The 23,608-nt window shown below is 46.2% G+C and overlaps 2 protein-coding genes and 1 long non-coding RNA gene across 3 annotated transcripts in view; 2 read left to right on the top strand and 1 right to left on the bottom strand.

The window, feature by feature from the left end:
- LOC141997324 (interferon-induced GTP-binding protein Mx1-like) overlaps positions 1 to 12,174 on the top strand; it is a 24,709-nt gene extending 12,535 nt beyond the window's left edge. The window contains exons 6-13 of the mRNA XM_074969635.1: positions 41 to 239; positions 1,123 to 1,201; positions 2,176 to 2,298; positions 3,775 to 3,916; positions 6,483 to 6,641; positions 7,450 to 7,526; positions 9,404 to 9,655; positions 11,600 to 12,174. Of these exons, the coding sequence (XP_074825736.1) occupies positions 41 to 239; positions 1,123 to 1,201; positions 2,176 to 2,298; positions 3,775 to 3,916; positions 6,483 to 6,641; positions 7,450 to 7,526; positions 9,404 to 9,655; positions 11,600 to 11,833 (1,265 nt within the window). The 3' untranslated portion in view covers positions 11,834 to 12,174. The remainder of the gene's footprint in view (positions 1 to 40; positions 240 to 1,122; positions 1,202 to 2,175; positions 2,299 to 3,774; positions 3,917 to 6,482; positions 6,642 to 7,449; positions 7,527 to 9,403; positions 9,656 to 11,599) is intronic.
- On the bottom strand, positions 11,350 to 23,608 carry LOC141997355 (uncharacterized). Its single transcript, XR_012641713.1, has 4 exons — positions 23,422 to 23,608; positions 21,278 to 21,446; positions 20,892 to 21,160; positions 11,350 to 11,661 (listed from the first exon to the last, which is right to left on the bottom strand). It is a non-coding gene; the product is annotated as an uncharacterized LOC141997355 (long non-coding RNA).
- LOC141997333 (interferon-induced GTP-binding protein Mx1-like) overlaps positions 20,992 to 23,608 on the top strand; it is a 34,148-nt gene continuing 31,531 nt past the window's right edge. Inside the window, exon 1 of the mRNA XM_074969662.1 lies at positions 20,992 to 21,074. The gene's annotated coding sequence lies outside the window, so the exon portion shown is untranslated. The remainder of the gene's footprint in view (positions 21,075 to 23,608) is intronic.

Raw genomic sequence — 23,608 nt, 5'->3', positions numbered from 1 at the left:
TTCTGTGCTTGTCTAATCTTCTCATCATATTACTTCACAGGGATCCTGACAAAACCAGATCTGGTGGACAGAGGAACTGAGTCGTCAGTTGTTGATATTGTACGAAACCTTGTCATCCACCTAAGGAAGGGTTATATGATTGTTAAATGTCGTGGGCAGCAAGACATTCATGACAAGCTCACCCTGGCCTCTGCAATCCAGAAGGAGAGAGAATTCTTTGAGCAGCATGAACATTTTAGGTAGTTTTCAAACAGTTAAAGGGCCTGCTCCAAAGTCCATTGAGCTCAATGGAAAGATTCCTGCTCACTCCCATCGGATTTGGGTTAGGCCCACAATGAGAATTATCCTCAAACTTAGCTTGGAGTGCTTGGGGTGGGGTTTTTGTTTGTTTTGTTTGTTTGTTTTGCATTGTCTGTGTGGTAGTGTTTTCCAAAATGCAAGAAAGAGTTTACATGTCAACTAACTTCTCTTAAACTCAGCTTCTTTTCAGATTCAAGTTTGATTTAAGCCCTGATCCAGAAAACCATTTAAAAACGTGGTGACCATTAAACTCTGAAGTAGTCCCAAAGGAGTCAAGTTAAGCACGTGCTTTAAAGTGCATTGCTGGCTCAGGCATTCATGCATATCGTTCTCTCCACTGGGAAGTATGGGGGGAAACTCACTCCCAGGAAAGAGATGGTCTGTGTCAGGAGAACGCTCTCCTCCACAGATGATTGCTCTTCAGCATTTCAGGCATAAAGAGAATTTTTGAACCCGAAAGTGGTTCTGAATCAGTATCCCGACCATGTATAGCAGTACATACGTTCTTATAATACAGCAATAAATGTGGATATTCTTCTCTCATGATCTTTTTCTGAAGTTCTGGTTCCGAACCTTTTTCTGTTCTCAGTCTGTTCAGCAAACAGCTCATCATTTCAAATCTAATCTTGCACATGAGCAGATTTGGCAGGATGAAGTGAGGCTATGGCTGCACCCTCACTAGCATTCCCCTGCTTGATCAGAAGAAACTGTATTTACCTGCTTTGCGTTGCAGAACTCGGGGAGACACTGCTCTCTTGTTCAGCAAATGCGAGTCATAGTCAGCAAATGCGCGGAATATTCATCTTCCTTATTCTGTTTCAGAGTTCTTCTGGATGAAAACAAGGCCACTATCCCCATTTTGGCAGAGAAACTTACAAGTGAGCTTGTGGAACACATTAATGTAAGCTAACAAAGAAACACTTTACATCAGTAACCATTAAAAAAAAAAAAAAAAAAAGGACCCAATCCTGCAGTTTTGGAGGACTGGGCCTGTAAAAATTATTTCTATGAATAGCTTTAATTACCCTGCCTGATGGCAATCTGGAAGTACATGGTCCACTATACTGAGCCTTGGCTTGGTAGTCAGGTGTAGAGCTGGGAGATTAATTGATTTTTCAGTTCAGCTGCCAAACCGGGGGTATAATCGGGGGAAATATTCATTTCGGTCCAAACATGTTTGGAATTTGTCAGTAAAGTAGAAGAGTCCAGCTCTTCCCCACCTGAAACTATCGGATCATATTCAGATAGTTTTGGGTCGACCAAAACTGCTTTTTTCAGTGAATAAACTATTCGTTCAAAAATTTTACCCAGCAATAGACAGTTGACCAGTATTCGATTCTCAGCTTTGCAGCAGACCTACTGTTTAACCATGGGCAAATCACGTAATCTCTCCGTGACTCAGTGTTCCTGTCTTTAAAGTACGGATTCTGATACTTGCTTTCCTTTGTAAAGCGCTTTGAGATCTATGGATGAGTAGTGCTAACTAGAGCGAACTGTTATCATCATTGTCAACTTTTGGAAGCCTGAATAATTTATACAGAGTGAATATGAAATATTTCAGATATTATGTGTGCTTTTATAACCAACTGTTTAGTAAGAATGAAAAGGTTGCTAAGATGCACTGGTTCTCTAACTAGGAAGCTGTACTAGACCAGCAGAGCAACACTGCTTTTTTTTATGTAAGAGAAGCACCGAAAAACCTTCCCCATTCTTTTCTCAGTACAGGCAGTGTTGGTTTAGACTTCAAAGCATACCTGGACGTTTAAGGGCCGTGCAAGATTCATAAAGCTCCATGTCACACTCTGAAATGTTCTATTTCTTTCAAAGAATGGAATTGTCCAAACTGTACAAGTATTGTTGTTTTTTCTCCCCTAGAAATCTTTGCCTGTTTTAGAAGAGCAAATAAACATTCAGCTCCACAAAACAACTGAAGAGTTACTCAAATATGGCAAAGGCACACCAAAAGCAGAAGGCGAGAAGTTGGTTTTCCTAATAGATGTAAGTATAAATATGTATTTGGTTGTGAGGCACGGCAAAGGGAGCTGAACAATTACTAAACTTTCCTGATTTTGATAAGCTCAAGAATTTCAAAGGGAACAAATTCATTTCTGCCATCAACCCTTTGTAGGGCTTTCATTGCTTACAACACACATAAGCATAAGGATTTAAACCATGGATGCTCTTGGCTCATGGTGTCCAGTTTGATGAAGCTCTTTCACCTGTTTCTTCTATCTCTTTACTATGAACCCCACCCAGAGGTTATTGGTTTATTACTGGTGTGGGTTGGTGAGATTTAGTGGCCTGCGATGTCCAGGAAGTCAGACTAGATGATCACAACTATCCTTTCTGGCCTTAAAGTTTGAGACCTACTGTGGTGAATGGCTGTTCCCACAGTCCCTGGGTAGGCTCCTCCCACAGAGACCCTCTTCCAGTCCCACAATTGAACCCCTGTCAAGACAGAGGCCCATGCCTCCACTTCTCTTTTGGGGTGGGATGCTGTGATCCAATCGCTCTCTGACTGGGTCTCCAGGTTACACCTCCCTGGCTGTCAACCATACTACTTAGCAGGTCCAGCTGATCTTGGGCCCTGCCAAAGTTCTCCTTCTGGGATTACGTGTTACCATATGGTTGCAGGGAGACAGCAGAGATGACCCATAAATGCTGATGGGTTGCAGGGGGCAATTTAAAGTTTCGGCCACCCCCGGAACAGCTCAAGTCATGCCTCTCCCCCCCCCCCCCCCGATCAAGGCTCCCCCACTTACACTCAGTCTCTCCCCCCCACTCCACCCCAGAAAGCAGTGCTATGCTCCCTGCAGCTCCCAGCTGTTGCTGCTGCCTTTCCCTGTGGGGTGCAGCTCAAGGTCCAGCAGCTGCTGTGCAAGGAGGTGACCTGGCCGCACCATGTGCCTGAATCTGGATTTAGGAACCTAGATATAGGCACCCATTTCTGAAAATCTCGGCTGATGTTAGATCAGCTTTTAGGGTAAAGAGAAAGGGACAAAGGAGGTGAATTAAGATTTAGGTTGGGATTTTCGAAAGCACCAAAGTGAGTTAGCAGCACAAATCCCATGGACATGTAGAGCAGTTCAACACTGGACAGAACTTGGTCAATATGACATTATAGCGTTCCATGGTTATGTCTCAGTGATTTCCATAACACACGTCCTCAGTTTACAAATATAAGATGGTGGTTGTTTTTTCTAATTGCCAGGCCTGCAGTCCCAACCTGGAATCTGCAAGTCAATCTGGAAACTTTTCTTGTTCCCAGGAATATAGGTTCTGCAGGAAAAAATAGGCCCTCAGCATTGATACCTGTGTAACTCCAGCAATCATCATTGGCTTTGCATAAATCTAACTGATTGGAATTTAATAAAAGATTGCCTAGATCCACAAGGAAAATAGAATCAAATTCACTCTTGCTTAGCTATGCTGCCTTTACAGAACTCAGAGTGTTTTTTTTCTATCTCATTACAGAAAATCAAACTGTTTAATCAAGACATCATGAGTTCAGTGGCAGGAGAAGAAAAGTTGTTAGAAAATGAAATTAGACTGTTCACAAAAATCCGGACAGAGTTTCAAAAATGGGGGAAGATACTTGATGACAGTGCATTGACTGGTAAGTACAGGGGCTTGCCTGTGAAGCTGCTATGAAATACTTATTTTGACTGAAGTTGTAATACAGCTAATAGATCATGTTAATGAAATTTTAAAACTTGAAGTGATGAGAATTTATCTACCAAGATCCCCGGCTGGTGTGAACTCACATAGCTCCATTGAAATCAATGGATTCCCTCCATTTCCATTGAAGTCAATGGTGCTAGGACAATTTCACCAGCTGACAATATGCCCTTGATTCTTTGAATAAAGTAAGTTAAAAATTTTTTTTAAAGTCTATGGTTTAAAGTCTAGCAATTTATGAGTAATAAAATAACCACCTAAAGAACACCCATGTTTCACAGATAATTCAGTCTGCTAATTGGTTACTGAATCCAGATCTAAAAGGAGAAGAATGTCTCACAGAAATGGAAGTTTAAGATCAGCTCAAAACATTTCTAAACCTCTCCGAATACCTATTAATTCTTCCTCTTGGTCAACACGTAGCACACATTTCTGTTGAGCAGCCCCTATTGCTAAACGTTTTTAGCTGTCCGTGAATGTCGATATAACATCGCTAAATGTAATTCTAAATGAATAGTTCCAAAATGTGTGCAGGGGTACATGTCACTGAGGGGCAACTACATGTAGACACAGGTGTATTCTATTGTCTAATCTGTCCTGTCCCACCAAATACCCAGAGCCAGTTAATCTAAAGGTATTAGGTGAGTGAAAAAAGTAGGAAAACAGGTGGAAAGAGGAGATAGCAGGTGAACAAAAACACAGGAAAAATAGAAGAGAAGAAAGCCAGTAAAAACTAGTTTCTTTATGATGTTACTTGTTCCCTTTGAGAATCAGTTGAAGCGCTTGTGTGTGTCAATAGGAGGTGCACCTGCATTGCAAGTAAAATGGAAATAATGATACTTCTGCCTTCCTTTAGAAAGTAATTTGAGATCTACCCATGAAAAGAACCGTGTATGAGGCAGGTATTATTGTTTATATAGCTGAAGTCATTGCAAGGTAAGTTCATCTAACAGTTCTAGTTGCAGATCATTAGAGAGCTGGAATAAATATTAAAAATAGCAGATAAATGGAAGACTCAGGACTTTTACTAAATTATGCAGGTTTTGGGGCTTCCTATTGTAAAATACATTGGAAGATGTTTTTCTCGTTGACTGATTAATTTTACAAACCCCTATACACCTTTCTTCTAAAGTTTTGCCTCTCAAACTCCAGTCTATTTGACACAAACTACACCGCAATTTTTTTTTGTAGTGTTTGACTATAAGCCCATAAGTATTTGAAATCTCTTAGAGGTTCTGAGAGGAATGGTCCTTAAGAACTGAATGCAGTGTTACCTGTGTACTTCCTGCCTCCAGTCATGCATGAATATGCTATAATTCCTATACCTACCCACAATAAGTCAAGATTGGATGCCTTTAAAGCACTAGTAAATGTGGATGTGAGGTACACATGTATCAGTCAGAGAGGAACAAATATTATTTAGGATGGCAAATTTCTCCAATGTTGACAATGTTTTAGTGTTGGTGTTGTCTGAGTGTTCCAGGAAGTTTAAACTAGACTTCCTTATATTTGGTTGTCAAATAGTTTTACATCTTCCTCTAAAACATCAAGTATTGGCCACTGCTGAAAGGGTATCAGACTGATAGGAGTTGCTGTACTGGGTCAGAATACTGGCCCATTTTCCGGTTTCCATTAGTTTAAATTGGGGTGGGCAAACTACGGCCTACGGGCCGGATCCAGCCCGCGGGATTGCCAGCCCCGCGCCGCTCCCAGAAGCAGCCAGCACCACATCCCTGCGGTCCTTGGGGGAGGGGTGACAGAGGGCTCCGCGCGCTGCCCTTGCCTGCAGGCACCGCCCCCTGCAGCTCCCATTGGCCAGGAACGGGGAACTGCAGCCAATGAGAGCTTTGGGGGAGTTACCCACAGGTGAGGGCAGCATATGGAGCCCTCTGGCCCCCCTCCCCACAAGGGCCACAGGGACGTGATGCCGGCCGCTTCTGGGAGTGGTGCGGGGCCAGGGCAGGCAGGAAGCCCACACCCTGAACCCCTGCCCTGAGCCCCCTGCCACATGCCACACCCCTCCTGCACCCCAACACCCTGCCCTGAGACCCCTCCCACACTCTGCATCCCAACCCTCTGCCCTGAGCCCACCCCGTACCCCTCCTGCACCCCAACCCCTTGTCCTGAGCTCCTTCCTGCACACCGCACCCCCTCCTACACCCCGCACTCCCTTCCACACCCCAACCTCGTGCCCCAGCCCTACATTCATGGCCCTGCATGCAATTTCCCCACCCAGATGTGGCCCTCGGGCCAAAAGTTTGCACAACCCTGGTTTATCTGGTCATCTCAATGAGTGAAACAGTTCATTCTTAGAAGTAGCAGCTGCATATTTTGGCTCAATTCTACAGAAATCAACTTGCTTAAATTATGAGCTGTGTATTAGTTCTTCCAGTCAAAAGTGTCTTCAGAACAAAGAACTAAACTTCCACTTTAAATCCATAGTTGTCTTTATAAATTCATTAGATTTGTTATATTAAAATAGTGCTGTTGTTTTAATGTTATAGATAGAAAAACTATACAACATGAAGTGTGGAGATTTGAAGAACAGTATCGTGGAAGAGAGCTCCCGGGGTTTACCAGTTACAAGACATTTGAGGCCATTGTAAGACAGCGAATCATGGCACTAGAAAAACCAGCTATTGAGATGCTGAAGAAAGTAACTGGTGAGTTTCATTAACTAAGTTTTATCCCAACCTTCAGAAATATTGGTTTGCGTACATTTTGGTTGACACGGCAAGAGCTGTATCTTGGCTGCTTCAGGCAGGGGGAAATGAATCTGAATCAAACCAGTTTCAAGCCATGAGACTGATCTTTAGACCTCAAACCTCTATGCCTGGCCTTCAGACTTTGACAGTACAAAATTCCTAAATGGACAGTATTTCTGAAAAAGTTAGAAATCGACCATGATAGGAAAATGAAAGATCATCATAGGTTTGACAAGGAGGGATTAAAAATTGAATAGATGAGACATAGCTCCATGGCAGTGTCCTTTGGATCATAGGTGCTGACTCCGTGGGTGCCCCGGGGCTGGAGCACCCATGGGTAAAAATTGGTGGGTGCAGAGCACCCACTGGCAGCTCCCCGACCTGCCCCAGCTCACCTCTGCCTCCGCTCCGCCTCCTCCCCTGAGCGGGCCGACGGGTCCTGCTTCTCCCCCCTCCCTCCCAGCGCTTGCGCCGAGAAACAGCTGTTTTGCGGGGCAAGCCTGGGAGGGAGGGGGGAGGAGGGAGAACGCGGAGCGCTTGGGGAAGAGGCGGGGCCAGGGCAGGGATTTGGGGAGGGATCCAATAGGGGCAGGGAGGGGCGGAGTCGGGGCGGGGCGGGGGTGGGGACGGGGGGGTGCAAGCACCCACCGGCACCAACAAAAGTTGGCACCTGTGCTTTGGATAGATATGGAGAATGACCAGTTTTCACAAATCTTGTGCTACCAGTAGCTCAGTCCTTTATTTTATGTCTCTTTTCTCCCCTCAGAAATTGTCCGAAAAGCTTTTACAGAGGTTGCCAAAGATCATTTTGAGGATTTTCAAAATCTTAACAGAGCTGCTAAGGTGAGACACCATATGCTGTCCAGAGAAGAGCAACAAGAATGATTAAAGGTCTGGAAAACATGGCCTGTGAGGGAAGATTGATAAAAATTGGGTTTGCTTAGTTTGGAGAAGAGAAGACTGAGGGGGACATCATAAGTTTTCAAGTACATAAAAGGTTGTTACAAGGGCAAAGATGAAAAATTGTTCCCCTTAATCTCCCAGGACAGGACAAAAAGCAATGGGCTTTAATTGCAGCAAGGGAGGTTTAGGCTGAACATGAAAAAAAACTTCCTAACTGTCAAGGTAGTTAAGCACTGGAACAAATTGTCAAGGGAAGCTGTGGAATCTCCATCATCTGAGAACAGGCTACACAAACACCTGTTAGGAATGGTCTAATTATTGTGTAGTCCTGCCTTGAGTGCAGAGGACTGGACTAGATGACCTCTTGAGGTCCCTTCCAGTCTGACACTTCTATGATTTTATGTAACCTGATATAAGTCAAGCAATACTGAATGGCATAATGTATTGTATATAGAACTACATGTTACTCCTTCACTCTTGATCAGTCACTTATTTAATTGTTGTACCTTTAAGCAATGGTGGAGATTCCTGCACCTTTATGAATATGTTGTGCAATAAGGTAACAGAGAAACTGTAAATAAATGGAAATTTGTATATGCAGGAGAAATTAAGGTTTGTTACATCATCCAGTAACGTTGTCATTGCTATAAACTGTACATTTCCCAGTTTCTTGAATGGATTGCACTATACTTTACACCATATATGTGCACAGCACTGCACACAACAAATTTTGAGTCCCTGCCCCAAGGAGTTTACAATCTCAGATTTCATTCCTGCAGGGACTTAAGCATGTAAGTACTCCCAGAGAGCTAAATGGGACTACTTGAAGTCAAGCATGCTTATAAGTCTTTGCAGTGCCTGTGTTAAGCGAAGAACAGAAGACAACACCACAGGAAGTGGAAAGGTCAAAGACAATATGACGATGGGGCTGCTTAGAGATTTATATATATCATGTGAGGGAGACTTTTTTTTTTTTTTTTTGATGTGACTGTGGTCACTGAAGAACTAAGTTTTGAGAAAAGACTTTGAGAGAGAGGTTGGAAGGGCTGCCACTCACAGGGAACTGCCTGAAAGAAGGCCCAAGGGCATACACAAGATAGAGGCATTTATGGCCTAATTTTCAAAAGTGATGAGCATCCACAAATCATTTTGAAATCTCTGGGAGATGCAGAGGCTCAGCAGCTTTGAAAAATCAGGCAGCAATCAGGTAAGTGACTTTGGCTGAGCAAAGAAGAGGGCAGGAAGTTTAAAGGGAGACAAAAGCAGAGGGGGAGGAAGGAAGGTGCTATGTTGTGGAAGTCCTTGAAGCTGAGAACAAGGCTGAATTTGGCTCGGGAGGCAATGTGGATCCTGTGAAAGGATTTTAAGAAGGTTTGAATGTAATTGTAGCACTGAGGAGAGGTAGATGATTTTCCCACTGAAGTTTTGGGTGTACTGAAAGGGTAAGGAATCTGGAAGGCCAGAGAGGAGGGGTTGCTATAGCTGAACCATTATATGCTCAGTGCCTGGCTGAAGGTTGGTTTGTTGGGCATGGCCAAAGGTGTGGATTTTGTTCGCACTCAGGGAACTGAAGTGGCAGGCTTTTGGCTGCTCCTGTCCACAAGTGTAATGGGGGCACAAGGCAATGTGGCCTCTCCTGCCCCCTTGCACCAGGAGACAGGGAGCCAGAATCTGGCTCTTACCATGTGCTCTTGGGAACCCTGTGACACCATGTCATACGTTATCTGTTACCTGGGGCTGGTCCTGTACTTACCTGCACCATCTGTTGTTTAGTGGATTTTGATAGTTTTCTTCCCCCCACTTCTCTCCCTTCACAGGGCAGAATTGAAGACATTAGCAAGAAACAATCAGAGGAAGCTGAAACAATTATCAAAATCCATTTTAAAATGGAGCAGCTTGTATACTGCCAGGACAATGTTTACAGACAAGACTTAAAAGTTATTGAGAAAGAAACACCAAAGGAAGCAGCCCACAGTCTGAACCTGGTCTCCTTGAGTTTCAATTCTGGAACTGTCCAGAACCACCCTACCATTCAGGATATGACTTATCACTTGGAGGCATACTTCAGTGTGAGTTTATGGATTCCTACCACAGCAGTTTTTATTCCACTCCAAATCCTGCAGCATGTACCAATCCAGTTCCCATTGCAATCAATAGAAAGAATCTCTCTTTGCTTTTAATTTAAGAAAATACTGGTAACATTTATAAGGCATATAATCCCCCACCTTGATGTCCATGGATAACATCTTTTTGTATTAACTGGAATTTTGAATAGCCGATGCAAAATGTCTATGTGCAAATTTAGATGTGATGTGAAAGGCATGTACAGTACAGTATCAATGTACAGAATCATTATGTAGGTATAGTTGCAAGTTGAGTGTATAACAGAGGCCTGCTTCATCATACTGCATCTGCCTTTTGATTGTTTTTCCTGCTCTGTTACACCAGATTTCACCAACTTAATGACAAAACTTAGGCCACCTCTGAATTTAGCCCTATGTCCATCAACTGAGAAATTAAGGTTCTTATTTTTAGCCTCAGCCTGGTCTACAGCAGTGTGCCACCAGCAAAATGCAGATGCAGTGGCACAAAATGGATGCACCTGGAGATACAAATCAGTACATCCATAAAACTAGAGGCAGCCATTGAACAAGCAGGCCTCAGTTTCCATTTTGTTCTCATGGAGAGAACAAACATATTATGACAGTTATTAGAAGTGGTTATGTTAGCAGTAGATGTTATGAGGTAGGGTGAAAAGGCAAAAGAGAACTTGCTTTTATATCATCTCACACAGATTTGTGGTGTCCTAAAGTGCTTCACTTGGCAATAGGTTAAATAACCCTAGAGCAGTGAATCTGCAGCAGAGAGAGCCATTAGACACTCAGCAAAATTTTCAAGAGACCCTATGCAGTTAAGTGCCATTGATTTTATATGAGAATTAGGTTCCTAGGTGTGTCACTTTTGAAAAGGGGATTTAAGCACCTAAATACTCTTGAAAATTTCACCCTCAGCTTGATGATTTGAAAGGAGAAATGTTGGGCAATAGACTGAGATTTCTCACAAAAGGGTCCTGCATTTAAGTTCCCTCTGCCAGTCAGTCATCTTGACTAGCTTGTCTGAATTATAAATTGCTGCCTCTGTTGTACTCTGATTTGTTAGATTAAGAGGGAACTAGCTCAGTAAATAGCAGTTAGCTTTCCTGGTTCTAAATAAGTGATCAAATCCCCAGGCTGACATCCGTTAAGGCTCGGGCATAGCACTAAGGCAGCCCTGTACTTCACCGGACTAGTACAAATAAGTTCTAGATACTCGGAGTTGACTTTGGGCTGTGCCCATTTGACTGCTTGTGCCAGATGGGTTGATTATGTTAAAGGGATTCAAGCTAGAATCCTACGATTTGAAATTTAGGGTGGTATCTTAGGTTTTTGTCAGTCCTACGTAATTACTTATGAGCCACTCCATTACTACCCCCCAGCAGTTTGTGGAAGCAGGTCAGCCACACGCTATGGCTTCTGTGGAAGCAGTTTCTGAGCTTGTACTTTACAATAGTGTTATTTCGCGGATGGCCCTCTGCTGGCAAATGTCAGCATTAATCAGGTTTCAGAGTAGCAGCCGTGTAAGTCTGTATTCGCAAAAAGAAAAGGAGGAGTTGTGGCACCTTGGAGACTAACAAATTTATTTGAGCATAAGCTTTCGTGAGCTACAGCTCACTTCATTGGATGCATTAATTAGGTTATACAGGTAGTCAGCAGTGACTGGTCCGCCTTGTGTTTATGCTGCTGAGAATAATTATGGTTGAAATTAGCAGCGCATCTCATTCATGTTTTCAAATGGGATTAAAAGGAAAAGTTGCATCTCAGCTGTCTGAACCATTTCCAGACTAATTCGTGAAGATACTCACTGGAACAATCACTTGACACAGAATGTTGTAGCTTCGTACTGAATTTCGCTAGAGAGCCCTTCCCATGTCCTCTCTTTGATAGTCATGTTTTATAACCATCTTCTGTTTTCAGAGTGCAGGTAAACGTCTCTCGAACCAAATTCCTCTGATCATCCAATTCTACATCCTTCAGGACTTTGGAGATAAATTACAGAATTCAATACTGCAACTTTTACAAGAAAAAGAAAAACTGAACTTCTTTCTTCAGGAACGGAAAGATGCTGCCGATCAGAGGCATTTTCTGAGTGGACGAATTGATCGTCTGACACAAGCTCACCTTCGCTTAATAAAATTTTCTGTGCTGTAGTAGCCTCTCTGCTTTAAATGGTCTGTTTCAAATGTCAGTTCTTGGTACTGAAAAGACCTATAGCAGAGCTTTGTATAACCCTTTAGAAACTGTGCGTCCATCTACACTGGCCTTAAAAACTGAATTAACTAAGTCAGAGTTTAGCTAAATCACAAAGTTGCTTTAACATCATCAGTTATGTGTGTGTCACATGTTCATCTGTGAACCATTTTATTTTTAAAGTCTTGTTTTAGTTAGTTTAGTGTATAGCATTATGAATTTCTTATGCTTCCCCGTAATTACGTTGCTACTGCGAAACATTCTGCATATGTTCATTTTAACAAGTGAGGACATGAGCTCTCTGGTACAGACCATACAACCTTCAGTAGGCAAATGAATTAAACTATATTGCAGTGAGAGACTGAACCAAAAGTGTAAGTATATTTTAAATGTGTGCTTTCCTACTACTTTTTTGGTTGTGTTCTTCCACATGCTTTATTTCAGCCATGGAAACTAGTTAGTCTATTTTAACATTTTGGAAGTATGGTACATATTTAAAAAAAAGAAAGGTAAATGTCACTTTGCAAGTGTAGTGTGAAGATATAAAGTTGTTAGATGCTGGATCCGGTGTATGTGTTTGACACCTGATGTCCTGGCCCAATCACTGGCAAATAAACTAATCTTAATGTGGCTCAATAAATAATGAGTTGTTTCTGTAAGTGTGTACTGTAATTATGCTTCTGTGAAACTCTACAAGTACAATATGAGTTTTAATAAAGCGACTGAGGTTGACACTATCAGATGGTTCAATGGCCTACCCAAAGGGGTGGTAGAGAAGTATACATAGCTTAGGTGGACCTGTTTGTTAGCCACCGTGGAAGAGCTGAGGGACAAATGGGCATAGACTGACCTATCTTTAGTGTTGGCAACAGCCGGGTGGTGTGGAAACTTTCTTGGCCCTACTCAGCTCCAGAAACTGAAGCCTTATTTTACCACTGGGGGAATTCTGTATCACTGCGCATGCACAGAATTCATGTCCTCTGCAGAAAATACATTTGGCTGGAGAGGCACTGCAGTTACACCTTTTGCCCATGAGGTGGCACCAGAGCAGAGAGCAGCTGGCTGACCAGCAGTAGCAGCCAACAGCTGGCTGCATTCCTCACAGCACCCTGCCAGTGGAGCCAGGTTAGGAAGCATGGGATATGTGGATGGATGATGCATGTGGGGCTGCTGGGGGGCGGGGGCTGTCACCGACTGAGATTCAAAAGGGCCAGTGGGGGGGACAGACTGGGACAGGGGCTAAATGGAAATGTGGAACAAGATCATACAGAGGTGAGGGGTGACTGAGTGGGGATACAGAGACACATGGGGGTGGGGGGAGGAGGGTGCAGGAACACATGGGGACAAGACAGATGTGCCTGACTGAATGGAAGAGGCTAGAGGTCAACCAGGGTCTGCGTGGGGGAGGTTCCCCAACTCCCTAACAATCCCTCCCCCTCCAAAGAAAACCCTTTTCCATATTTCTCCCACCCACACCCAAGAACCCTCCAGTTTCACTCCCAGACTTCTTCCCAGCAATTACTTCCCTCTCCCTCAGCTCCTCCATTACCCCTAACTCCTCCAAGCCTTTGCACTGCTTCTGAGGGGTGTGGGAAATACGGTTCTGTATTGTAGTTTAAATGAATTATTACTCAAAGTTCTGTATTAATTTGCCTAGTAAGGAATCTATTTGTCAAAACACATTTCCTGAATCTTTTTTGTTGTCTGTATTGTTACAGACATATTTGCTGACAGGCATTTTGAAATAAATTACCAAAATAATTGAAAGTGGCATGATTATATTGTGTTATTTTGACAAATAAAATATACAGAATTTTGCAGAATTTTAAAATATTGTGCACAGAATTTTTAATTTTTTGGTGCCAAATTCCCCCAGGAGTAACACGTAAGAACTCTATCTCCAGAGGCTGCAAGGAAGGGACTCATGCCTTTATCAGAGAAGAAAAACTGAGGGGTAAGTCCAACATTTCCCCTTTTAGAAAAATGTTAGCAGAATCAATGAAATAATAATAACAAACAGTTAATGTTAAGGCTGAAATATTCAAGCACGCTGGTGTCATTACGAAATTCCTGAAGTTAAGGATGCTCCACCAAAGTTAACTCAGCTACTTTGTACAGATGTATGTTTTCTATTCTTGTTTTCATTTTTAAATGTTAACTTCAATATGTTGTTGTTTATAAAAATGTATTTATATAAAAAGATGCAGATCATAGCCATGTTAAAGAGGTAGTGACAGCCTTTAGCTTTTAATTTGTCCTGGCCTTTGAAAACATGATATTCCAACTTTGTTTCCATTAATGCTATTTTTTTTCAGGCATATATAATCCCTTTATCAAGGGTCTCAGGTCTTTGTAGAGCAATTCCAAAGGAAGTGGCCCATTCATGCAAATTACAGCTGTCTCTTTTATGATCAGTGCCTAAGTCTCTCTCTGATAGTTATGAACATGTTAGTTCTCAGCAGGAAATAATAGGCTACCTTCCTGGCCTGCTGCTTCTCCTTAGGATGTAAAATGAAGGGTGCACTACTTCATTTGTATTAAACTATTTCCCAGTAGAAGCTTTTCCTATGGTCCTTTATAGAGTCATTTCCAAGACGTGCCAACCTTCTTGGCTTCCCCTCTCAACACCAATACCAGGCTCCCACCATCCCTAGCCCAGCTACTACCCTTCATACTTCAAGTCTGGGAAAGGCATGAAAGCTTAAGAGCAGATTCATTCCTGAGTTGGGAGGCTCTCCTGGAAGAGTCAATGAAAGATACTGCTGGAACAGGCCTTGTAGGGGGGCAGATGTGTACCTTATTCTTGGCAATGAACCTGGGAGCGCGGCACACTGCACCCCAGCAATGTCTCCAGCTGCCTCCCTATACTAGGAGCCCTGGAATAAATGCCCCAGAGCTCATCTTCAACAGCACCAAGCCCTAAACATCTAGCATTGGGGAATACCAGCACTTCCCCTTCCATTTCCTTCCTCTCTCCTTCAGTGATTATAATTTCCCCTCCCTATTCTTAGTGTTGCCCTCCCGTTTTTCTTCTTCCTTTTCCCTTTCCTCTATCTTTTTCACATTTCCCTCTCTTTCTAGTCTCCATCCTTTCTCTCTACCTCTTTTTCTATCACCCTCTTTCACCCACTCTTTTTCCCTCTTCTCATCTCCCCCATCACTCTCTTCTTACTTCTGTTTTCTTCTGCTCTGCTAAATTTAAGTTTCAGTTCTTGAGTCTGAAGCATGGAAACTGAAACTGACATGATGATGTAGGCAAAGAGAACTCCCATGACTGACCGAATGTGCACAACGAGCCTCAGAAGTTTGCATCCATGTCATTTTGAGGTGATTAAAAGGGAAGAATGGATAAAATTATAAACTGCCAAAAGAGAATTCTTATGAAATTGCTGTTAAGTGGAGCAATCTAACCCCAGAAAAAGGGAATGTGTGAGGAGCTTCTCCTTAAATGTAATTTTTGTTTACTCACTGCTAGCTGTCACATCCTTTTTCCTCATCTTTGCTCCTATTATGCAGCTATATCAGTTGCTACATAAAGATGCTGCTGAGTTTTCATGATAAGTCTGAGTTTACCCCCACCCCACCCCTTAATAATAAAATATTAAAAAGAGAAAGACAATAAAAGACAGCTTAGCCTCCAAATTGATGATAGGTTAAGTCTTGGGCTGCCACTGAATTCTTCTGGAAAATGTAAAGTGATTTAGACATGGGCTTGCTGATTTATAATGCCATAAAAATAAAGGGTTTTTTTCAGAGTTTCTAAAGTTTTGGGGGTTTTTGTCCATTTTGTAGTGGGGAAAAAAAACAATAGAGAAATAAAGTTAATGTCACTGGATGGATTCCCCTAGATGATATCTGGTGCACAGTACCAAAATATAGTTGTGTGAAGCTAATCATCAACATTACTATTAATTATTTGTAGCACCTAGAGGTCCCAAAAGGTACTGGGCTCCCATTGTGCTACGCACTGTGCAAACACATAATGAGGCACAGTTCTTGCTCCAAAGAGCTTACAATTGAACTGGAAAAGAAAGCAAAGATGAGGGAATGTGGAAGTTGCAAGACACAAAGCAGTGAAGTGACTTGCCTAGGGTCACACACAAGCTTATTGGCAGAGCTGGGACTAGAATCTAGGTCTTTTGTGTCCCACTCTGGTTTCTTAGCTACTGGGCCAGGCAGCCTGGGAGGATGCTGTGGTTCTTCATATCTGGCATGCTTAGGAGAGCTTGTCAGGCACAGTAGGAACAATACACTTCTTTTAAACAAAAGGAAGTTCTGCTTGCCTTTTTCACCACAGAGATAGATGTAACTTGATCCCAAGAAACCCAGTCACTGGAGAAACAGATTTTTCCCCCCAGCCAAAGATGTGAACAAGGGATCGAATCCTCCCAATTGGAGGAGAGAGAGGAGGGGCGTGTGGAAGGGAGAATGAGATCAAATGCAGGCAGTCAGGAAGCTTGCAATTATAGAGGAGTTTGGGGACACATCTCTGGCTCCCCTCATAAGCTCTTCCGGCTCCAAAGGACATCATCGGCCTCTCTGCTGCCTTCCTGTTGTGAAGATGAATCACCTAAGGTTTGGCAGAGTGGGAATCCCTGTTGCTGATCTGCAGAAGGCTCAACAGACAAGGATGGAGCCAGGGGATTAGAGCTGGTGATGGGTCTCTCAGGGCCTCAGACAGCTTCAGCTCTATGTCTCCCCCTCTGCTGATGGGGAGTCAAGAGGCCTACATGGAGAACACTACGAGGTGTTTTATGGATGAGGGGAGCGCGGATGGCTTCTGTCTTCCCCCACGCTGTGTGTGTGTGTGGGGAGGGGGGTGACAGTGGGAGAGACTGGGGATACATATGGCAGGGGGGATAATTGCACACATGAGGGAGACAGGCAGGAATGTCCCTGTAAGTGCTGTCCCATATTAATGTCCCTCATTCTTGGGAGGGTCCATCTCTCACCTGAGCTCCTCAGCTTCTTTTGATGAAGATCAACCATGGATGAAACCAGGGCTCTCAATCATGGAGGGAGATAGCTCAGCAGCTGAACTGCTCTCCCTCAGAACATCCTGGGGGACAGAGCCCAGCCCAGACCTGATGGGCTTCCTGACACAGGAAGCAAAATGGGATTCCTCTTCATGTGATGATCTAAGACCTCATGACAAGGGTGCCATAAGTCTGGGGGAATGTGACGCCATGTGCCCACCCCCACCCACTACGCTTCACATCTGGACGGAGGAATTAAACTACTACTTAAATATCCCACAGAGAGTGCATTGCAGAAGGCCTGAGCTATTGACTATTTGTCAGTTTAGTCCTTGGGCAGGAGCCCCGAGCCACAGACTTCTTACTAGCCTAGGCCCCATCCAGGATGCTGGAACTGCCATTTGCCCCATGGCTCAGCTGCGAACCAGGACGACTGATCACCCCACTTGACGCGAGCACCAACCCCCCCCCACCACCGAAGGGGGCTCCTCAAAGGAGACCTGAGGAACCTTACCCAGCCTGATTCGGGATGGGACAATTTTTCAATTTCTTGAAATTTTCATGGGAAGGGAAAAACCATTTCCCGCCCAGTCCTAATAATAATGATACTTTGGCATCTGAGAGGGGGAATGAATTGGGGACCCAGGTGCTGGGGCCCCTCCATGGGAGATTAGGCTGGGCAGAAAAAAAAGGAGTTTGGGTGGAGAACTGGCAGGGGAGTGTGGAAAGAAGAGAAAGGAGACCAGGGAGCCTGGATGGGAGTAAGGGGAAGTAGAGCAGGAACCTGGAGCGAGGGACCCTGCATGGAGAGGAGACGAGGAGGAGGAAAGAATCTGGAGGCTGAAGTGACAATGGACTGGGGGGTGGGGGGAGTAGGCCTGAGTTTGTATATTTGGCAAGTTTGACTGTTATTGTTGAGGAAATTGGTTTTTGAATAGGCAAGGGAGGGCATTAAGACTGATTTTTTGAGTGGATCAGAAATTGATTTGGGTGTGGATTCATTTGTTTTGCATTGTTGTCCAGGTCTTCTCTTTACTACAGCAGTGGTGCCAACGCTCATGATGATTTGTTGATTTTCTTAGACCCCCAGCTCCTGGAGTCAGGAACCTCAGATTCATTTTAAAGTTGGTTTTAGTCCTCCTGATTGCAGAGAAAAGCTTGTATGCATGAAATCTAAAGGCTCAAAAACCCCAAAGGCAAATAAAGAGACCCAGCATTCTTTAAAATCAAGGTTTTTAAAGCCAATCTCTTGATTTTTGGAGGCCTGATTTGTTATTTTTGATTTCTTGGGTTGGTGAGACTGAGAGGCAGCACATACTGCTATAAAGCTTTGGATCCCCTGCACTAGACCCTGCCACCTTGTATTAAAGAAGAGCAGTAACTGCAGCCGTCTATAAATATAAGTTGCATTAACCATATACAACATGGCTTGCAAAGTGTGAATTGGGGGTGCTTTGTTCCAGGTAGGCCTTGAGGGGGCCTGACTGTTAAAAAGAGGCAGCCAGCTGTGAACCAGCTAAGCGGCGAACAGCAGAGAGGCTAACAAAGGGAATTTGACTGGGAGTTCACCTGGGGAGAGCCCACTGAGGCTTACATCTTGCAGGCTTCTCTGAGTAGTTATTGCAACAGCTGAGGAAGCTCGCAGAAGAAAGGTAATATGGTGAGCGATCAGCTGTTGTGACCTGCACTGGATGTGCCATGTTTGTCTTTCTTCCACAGAACAGAAGTGACTTTGTCTGTACAAAGTGCAAGTTGGTCTCCATATTGGAAGAGAAGGTTCAAAGTCTGGAGCAACAGGTATCGACCCTGCGTTGCATAAGAGAAACCTGAAGATTTCCTGGACAGACGTCAGGATTACTCCTATGGGCACAATGTTCTGAAGAATCACAGCAGGCTGCGCAGCGGGGACAGGAGGATGGTGAAGATATTTGGCAGCATGTGACCTCCAGAAGAAGAAAGAGGAGCATCCATGTACCAGCAACGCAGATACAGGTGAGCAACCGTTTTCATGTTCTCTCCACAGGTACTAATGGGGATAGTGCACTAGATGATAAATCTGAGGGAAGGGAACAGAAGGAGACTCCGCCGATTGGAAGGCATGAGACGCACGGTCCTAGGGATGGGGGTTCCCATGACCACCGCTCCCAAGAGAAGGAGGTGGGTGGTGGTGGTGGTCGGCGACTCCCTCCTAAGCGGGACTGAGTCATTTATCTGCCGTCCCGACTGGGAAAACCGAGAAGTGTGCTGCTTGCCAGGAGTTAAGATTCATGATGTGATGGAGAAACTGCCAAGACTCATCAAGCCCTCGGATCACTACCCCTTCTTGCTCCTCCACATGGGCACCAATGATACTGCCAAGAATGACACCGAGCAGATCACTGCAGACTACGTGACTTTGGGAAGAAGGATAAAGGAGTTTGAGGTGCAAGTGGTGTTCTTGTCCATCCTCCCTGTGGAAGGAAAAGGCCCAGGTAGAGACCACTGAATCGTGGAAGTCAACGAATGGCTATGCAGGTGGTGTTGGTGAGAAGGCTTTGGATTCTTTGACCATGGGATGGTGTTCCAAGAAGGAGGATTGCTAGGAAGAGGGGCTCCACCTAACGAAGAGAGTGAAGAGCATCTTCGCAAGCAGGCTGGCTAACCTAGTGAGGAGGGCTTTAAACGAGGTTCACCGGGGGAAGGAGACCAAAGCCCTGAGGTAAGTGGGATGCCAGGAGGAAGCACGAGCAGGAGAGCGCAAGAGGGGAGGACTCCTGCCTCATACTAAGAAAGCAGGACAATCAGAGAGTTATCTTATGTGCCTATACACAAATGCAAGAAGCCTGGGAAACAAGCAGGGAGAACTGGAAGTCCTGGCAAAGTCAAGGAATTCTGATGTGATTGGAATAACAGACTTGGTGGGAAACTCACATGACTGGAGCACTGTCATGGATGGACATAAACTGTTCAGGAAGGACAGGCAGGGCAGAAAAGGTGCGGGAGTTGCACTGTATATAAGAGCGGTATGACTTCTCAGAGCTCCAGCATGAAACTGCAGAAAAACCTGAGTGTCTCTGGATTAAGTTTAGAAGTGTGAGCAACAAGGGTGATGTCGTGGTGGGAGTCTGCTATAGACCACCAAACCAGGGGGATGAGGTGGACGAGGCTTTCTTCAGGCAACTAACGGAAGTTACTAGATTGCAGGCCCTGGTTCTCATGGGGGACTTCAATCACCCTAATATCTGCTGGGAGAGCAATACAGCGGTGCAGACAACCCAGGAAGTTTTTGGAAAGTGTAGGGGACAATTTCCTGGTGGAAGTGCTGGAGGAACCAACTAGGGGCAGAGCTCTTCTTGACCTGCTGCTCACAAACTGGGAAGAATTAGTCGGGGAAGCAAAAGTGGATGGGAACCTGGAAGGCAGTGACCATGAGATGGTAGAGTTCAGGATCCTGACACAAGGAAGAAAGGAGAGCAGCAGAATACAGACCATGGACTTCAGAAAAGCAGATTTTTACTCCCTCAGGGAACTGATGTTGTTCTCCCAGGGGATCCTGCCCATGAGGGGGAAGGAGTCCAGGAGAGCTGGCTGTATTTTAAAGAATCCTTATTGAGGATGACTGAACAAGGAGTAATGGTCTCAAGTTGCAGTTTGGGGGAGGTTTAGGTTGGATATTAGGAAAAACTTTTTCACTAGGAGGGTGGTGAAGTACTGGAATGGGTTACCTAGGGAGGTGGGGGAATCTCCTTCCTTAGGAGTTTTTAAGGTCAGGCCTGACAAAGCCCTAGCTGGGATGATTTAGTTGGGGATTGATCCTGCTTTGAGCCGGGGGTTGGACTAGATGACCTCCTGAGGGCCCTTCCAGTCATAGAACCCAGGTTCTATGATTCTATGAACATGTGAGAGTAAATGCAACACTGATTCTGGAAACATGAATTCCATTGTGAAACTAATTTACAGTGATGCTAAGATACCCTTTCAAGTTAGTTTCATTTCCCCTGATTACTGCCTGAGAATGTGGATGGAGTTAATGACAAAAGTGTAAAAGAAAGAAAATGTATTACATTGCAAAATCAATTCACAGTGCTGCCACCAAATGGTAAGCTTTTGAGTAACTTTCATTTCTCCTGTTTTCTGTCATGTATTGTAGGTGGAGCTGGTGACAAGGTTAAGAACAAAAGAATTCTGTATTAGTTTTTTCTTGAACCAAGCACAAGACAGGAAGGAATTTCTTTTGCCTCTTCTCAGTAAGTATTTAAAAGTTTGTGGGTATGTTTAATTCATCTCTTTTCATAGCTAAGTGTGGGTAGGCTGGCAGACACTGCAAGGAAATCTGAAATAAGAGAGAGGAATAAATGAATTATTGGGCATAGGCATTTTCCCTATAAAATTATCAGTATCTCTACCAGCATAATGATATAGGATGCAAAATAAATACAAAGTTTGTTACCTCTTTGAGGATGTGCTTGGGAGCCAACGTTTTAAATTGTTAAAGTGCACTGCATTTTTAGATGTGTGTGTGAGAGAGAGAGAGAGAGACAGACAGCCTGGATAACCCTCTAATAGTTTTCAGTGCTGTGAACACTACATCTGGTCCGACTTTGATCTCCTGTGGGACGCTGTGTGAAGTTAAAGTATAACAAAGAGGATGGGATTTAGACATAGGCATAGTTTGACTTCTAAATTTGGGGGGGTTGTAGGGAGGGCTTAATACTATTAATAGTGGGTATAAGTCTAACTTCCAGGTTTACCGGTTGACAGACTGCCTCCACAGCCCCATTGACACCCCTGCACTCGCATGGGGAATCCCCCCATATCCCATCCCCCCTGCCTCAAGGAGGGACCAACAGACCCCCCCTTCACCTTCCAGGAACCCCCTGCACCCCATAGGGACCCCCCTAGATCCTGTACCCCTGCCCTGGGAGGGGACCAACAGATCCCATCCCTAGATCCTGCCCCCCCACCCCAACGAGGGATTGAGGGAGAGAGGCAGGAATTCTCTCTTATCTCTCCCCCCACCCCAGCCCCGGTTTTCATTTTTTTTCTGCATTCTCCTCCGGGGGCTCAGGGTGCAGGCTCTGGGAGGTAGTTAGGGTGTGGAAGTGGGCTGGAGGTGGAGGGTCTGGGTGGGAGTTATAGTGCGGGGGGGGTCTCAGGGTTGGGGTGCAGGGTCTGGGTGGGAGTAATGGTGCGGGAGCAGGCTGGGGGGGGTCTGGCCAGGAGTTAGGGTGAGGGAGTGGGCTGGAGGTGCAGGGTCTGGGTGGGAGTAATGGTGCCAGGGGCGGGGGGGGGGGCGGCTCAGGGTTGGGGTGCAGGGTCTGGGTGGGAGCAATGGTGCCGGGGGGGGGCTCAGGGTTGGGGTGCAGGGTCTGGGTGGGAGTAATGGTGCGGGAGCAGGCTGGGGGGGGTCTGGCCAGGAGTTAGGGTGAGGGAGTGGGCTGGAGGTGCAGGGTCTGGGTGGGAGTAATGGTGCCAGGGGCGGGGGGGGGGCGGCTCAGGGTTGGGGTGCAGGGTCTGGGTGGGAGCAATGGTGCCGGGGGGGGGCTCAGGGTTGGGGTGCAGGGTCTGGGTGGGAGTAATGGTGCGGGAGGGGGCTCAGGGTTGGGGTGCAGGGTCTGGGTGGGAGTAATGGTGCGGGAGGGGGCTGGGGGGGGTCTGGCCAGGAGTTAGGGTGAGGGAGTGGGCTGGAGGCGCAGGGTCTGGGTGGGAGTAATGGTGCCGGGGGGGGGGGGGGGCGCCTCAGGGTTGGGGTGCAGGGTTGGGTGGGAGCAATGGTGCCAGGGGGGCTCAGGGTTGGGGTGCAGGGTCTGGGTGGGAGCAATGGTGCGGGAGGAGGCTCAGGGTTGGGGTGCAGGGTCTGGGTGGGAGCAATGGTGCGGGAGGAGGCTCAGGGTTGGGGTGCAGGGTCTGGGTGGGAGCAATGGTGCGGGAGGGGGCTCAGGGTTGGGGTGCAGGGTCTGGGTGGGAGCAATGGTGCGGGAGGGGGCTCAGGGTTGGGGTGCAGGGTCTGGGTGGGAGTAATGGTGCGGGAGCAGGCTGGGGGGGGTCTGGCCAGGAGTTAGGGTGAGGGAGTGGGCTGGAGGCGCAGGGTCTGGGTGGGAGCAATGGTGCCGGGGGGGGGGCTCAGGGTTGGGGTGCAGGGTCTGGGTGGGAGCAATGGTGCGGGAGGGGGCTCAGGGTTGGGGTGCAGGGTCTGGGTGGGAGTAATGGTGCGGGAGCAGGCTGGGGGGGGTCTGGCCAGGAGTTAGGGTGAGGGAGTGGGCTGGAGGCGCAGGGTCTGGGTGGGAGCAATGGTGCCGGGGGGGGGCTCAGGGTTGGGGTGCAGGGTCTGGGTGGGAGCAATGGTGCGGGAGGAGGCTCAGGGTTGGGGTGCAGGGTCTGGGTGGGAGCAATGGTGCAGGAGGGGGCTCAGGGTTGGGGTGCAGGGTCTGGGTGGGAGCAATGGTGTGGGAGGGGGGGCTCAGGGTTGGGGTGCAGGGTCTGGGTGGGAGCAAGGGTGCGGGAGGGGGGGCTCAGGGTTGGGGTGCAGGGTCTGGGTGGGAGCAAGGGTGCGGGAGGGGGCTCAGGGCTGGGGCAGGGGTTTGGAGCACTAACCTGGGGCAGCTCCCGTTCGGTGTGGGGAGTGCAGGAGGCGCTGCGCGGCCCTGTGCTTGCCCCGCAGGCACCGCCCCCCGCAGCTCCCCTTGGCCGCGATTCTCAGAGCTGCCTCCCCCCGCCCGGCAGGGCCGGATCCCACGAGCTTTAGGGGCTGCAGCCCGGGGCGAACTGGGCCCCGGAGCCC

This window comes from Natator depressus, chromosome 1 (assembly GCF_965152275.1).
Source record: "Natator depressus isolate rNatDep1 chromosome 1, rNatDep2.hap1, whole genome shotgun sequence".
Classification (NCBI taxonomy): domain Eukaryota; kingdom Metazoa; phylum Chordata; order Testudines; family Cheloniidae; genus Natator; species Natator depressus.
Note: the sequence above shows the minus strand (reverse complement) of the source record. Positions and strands in the feature narration are given on the sequence as shown.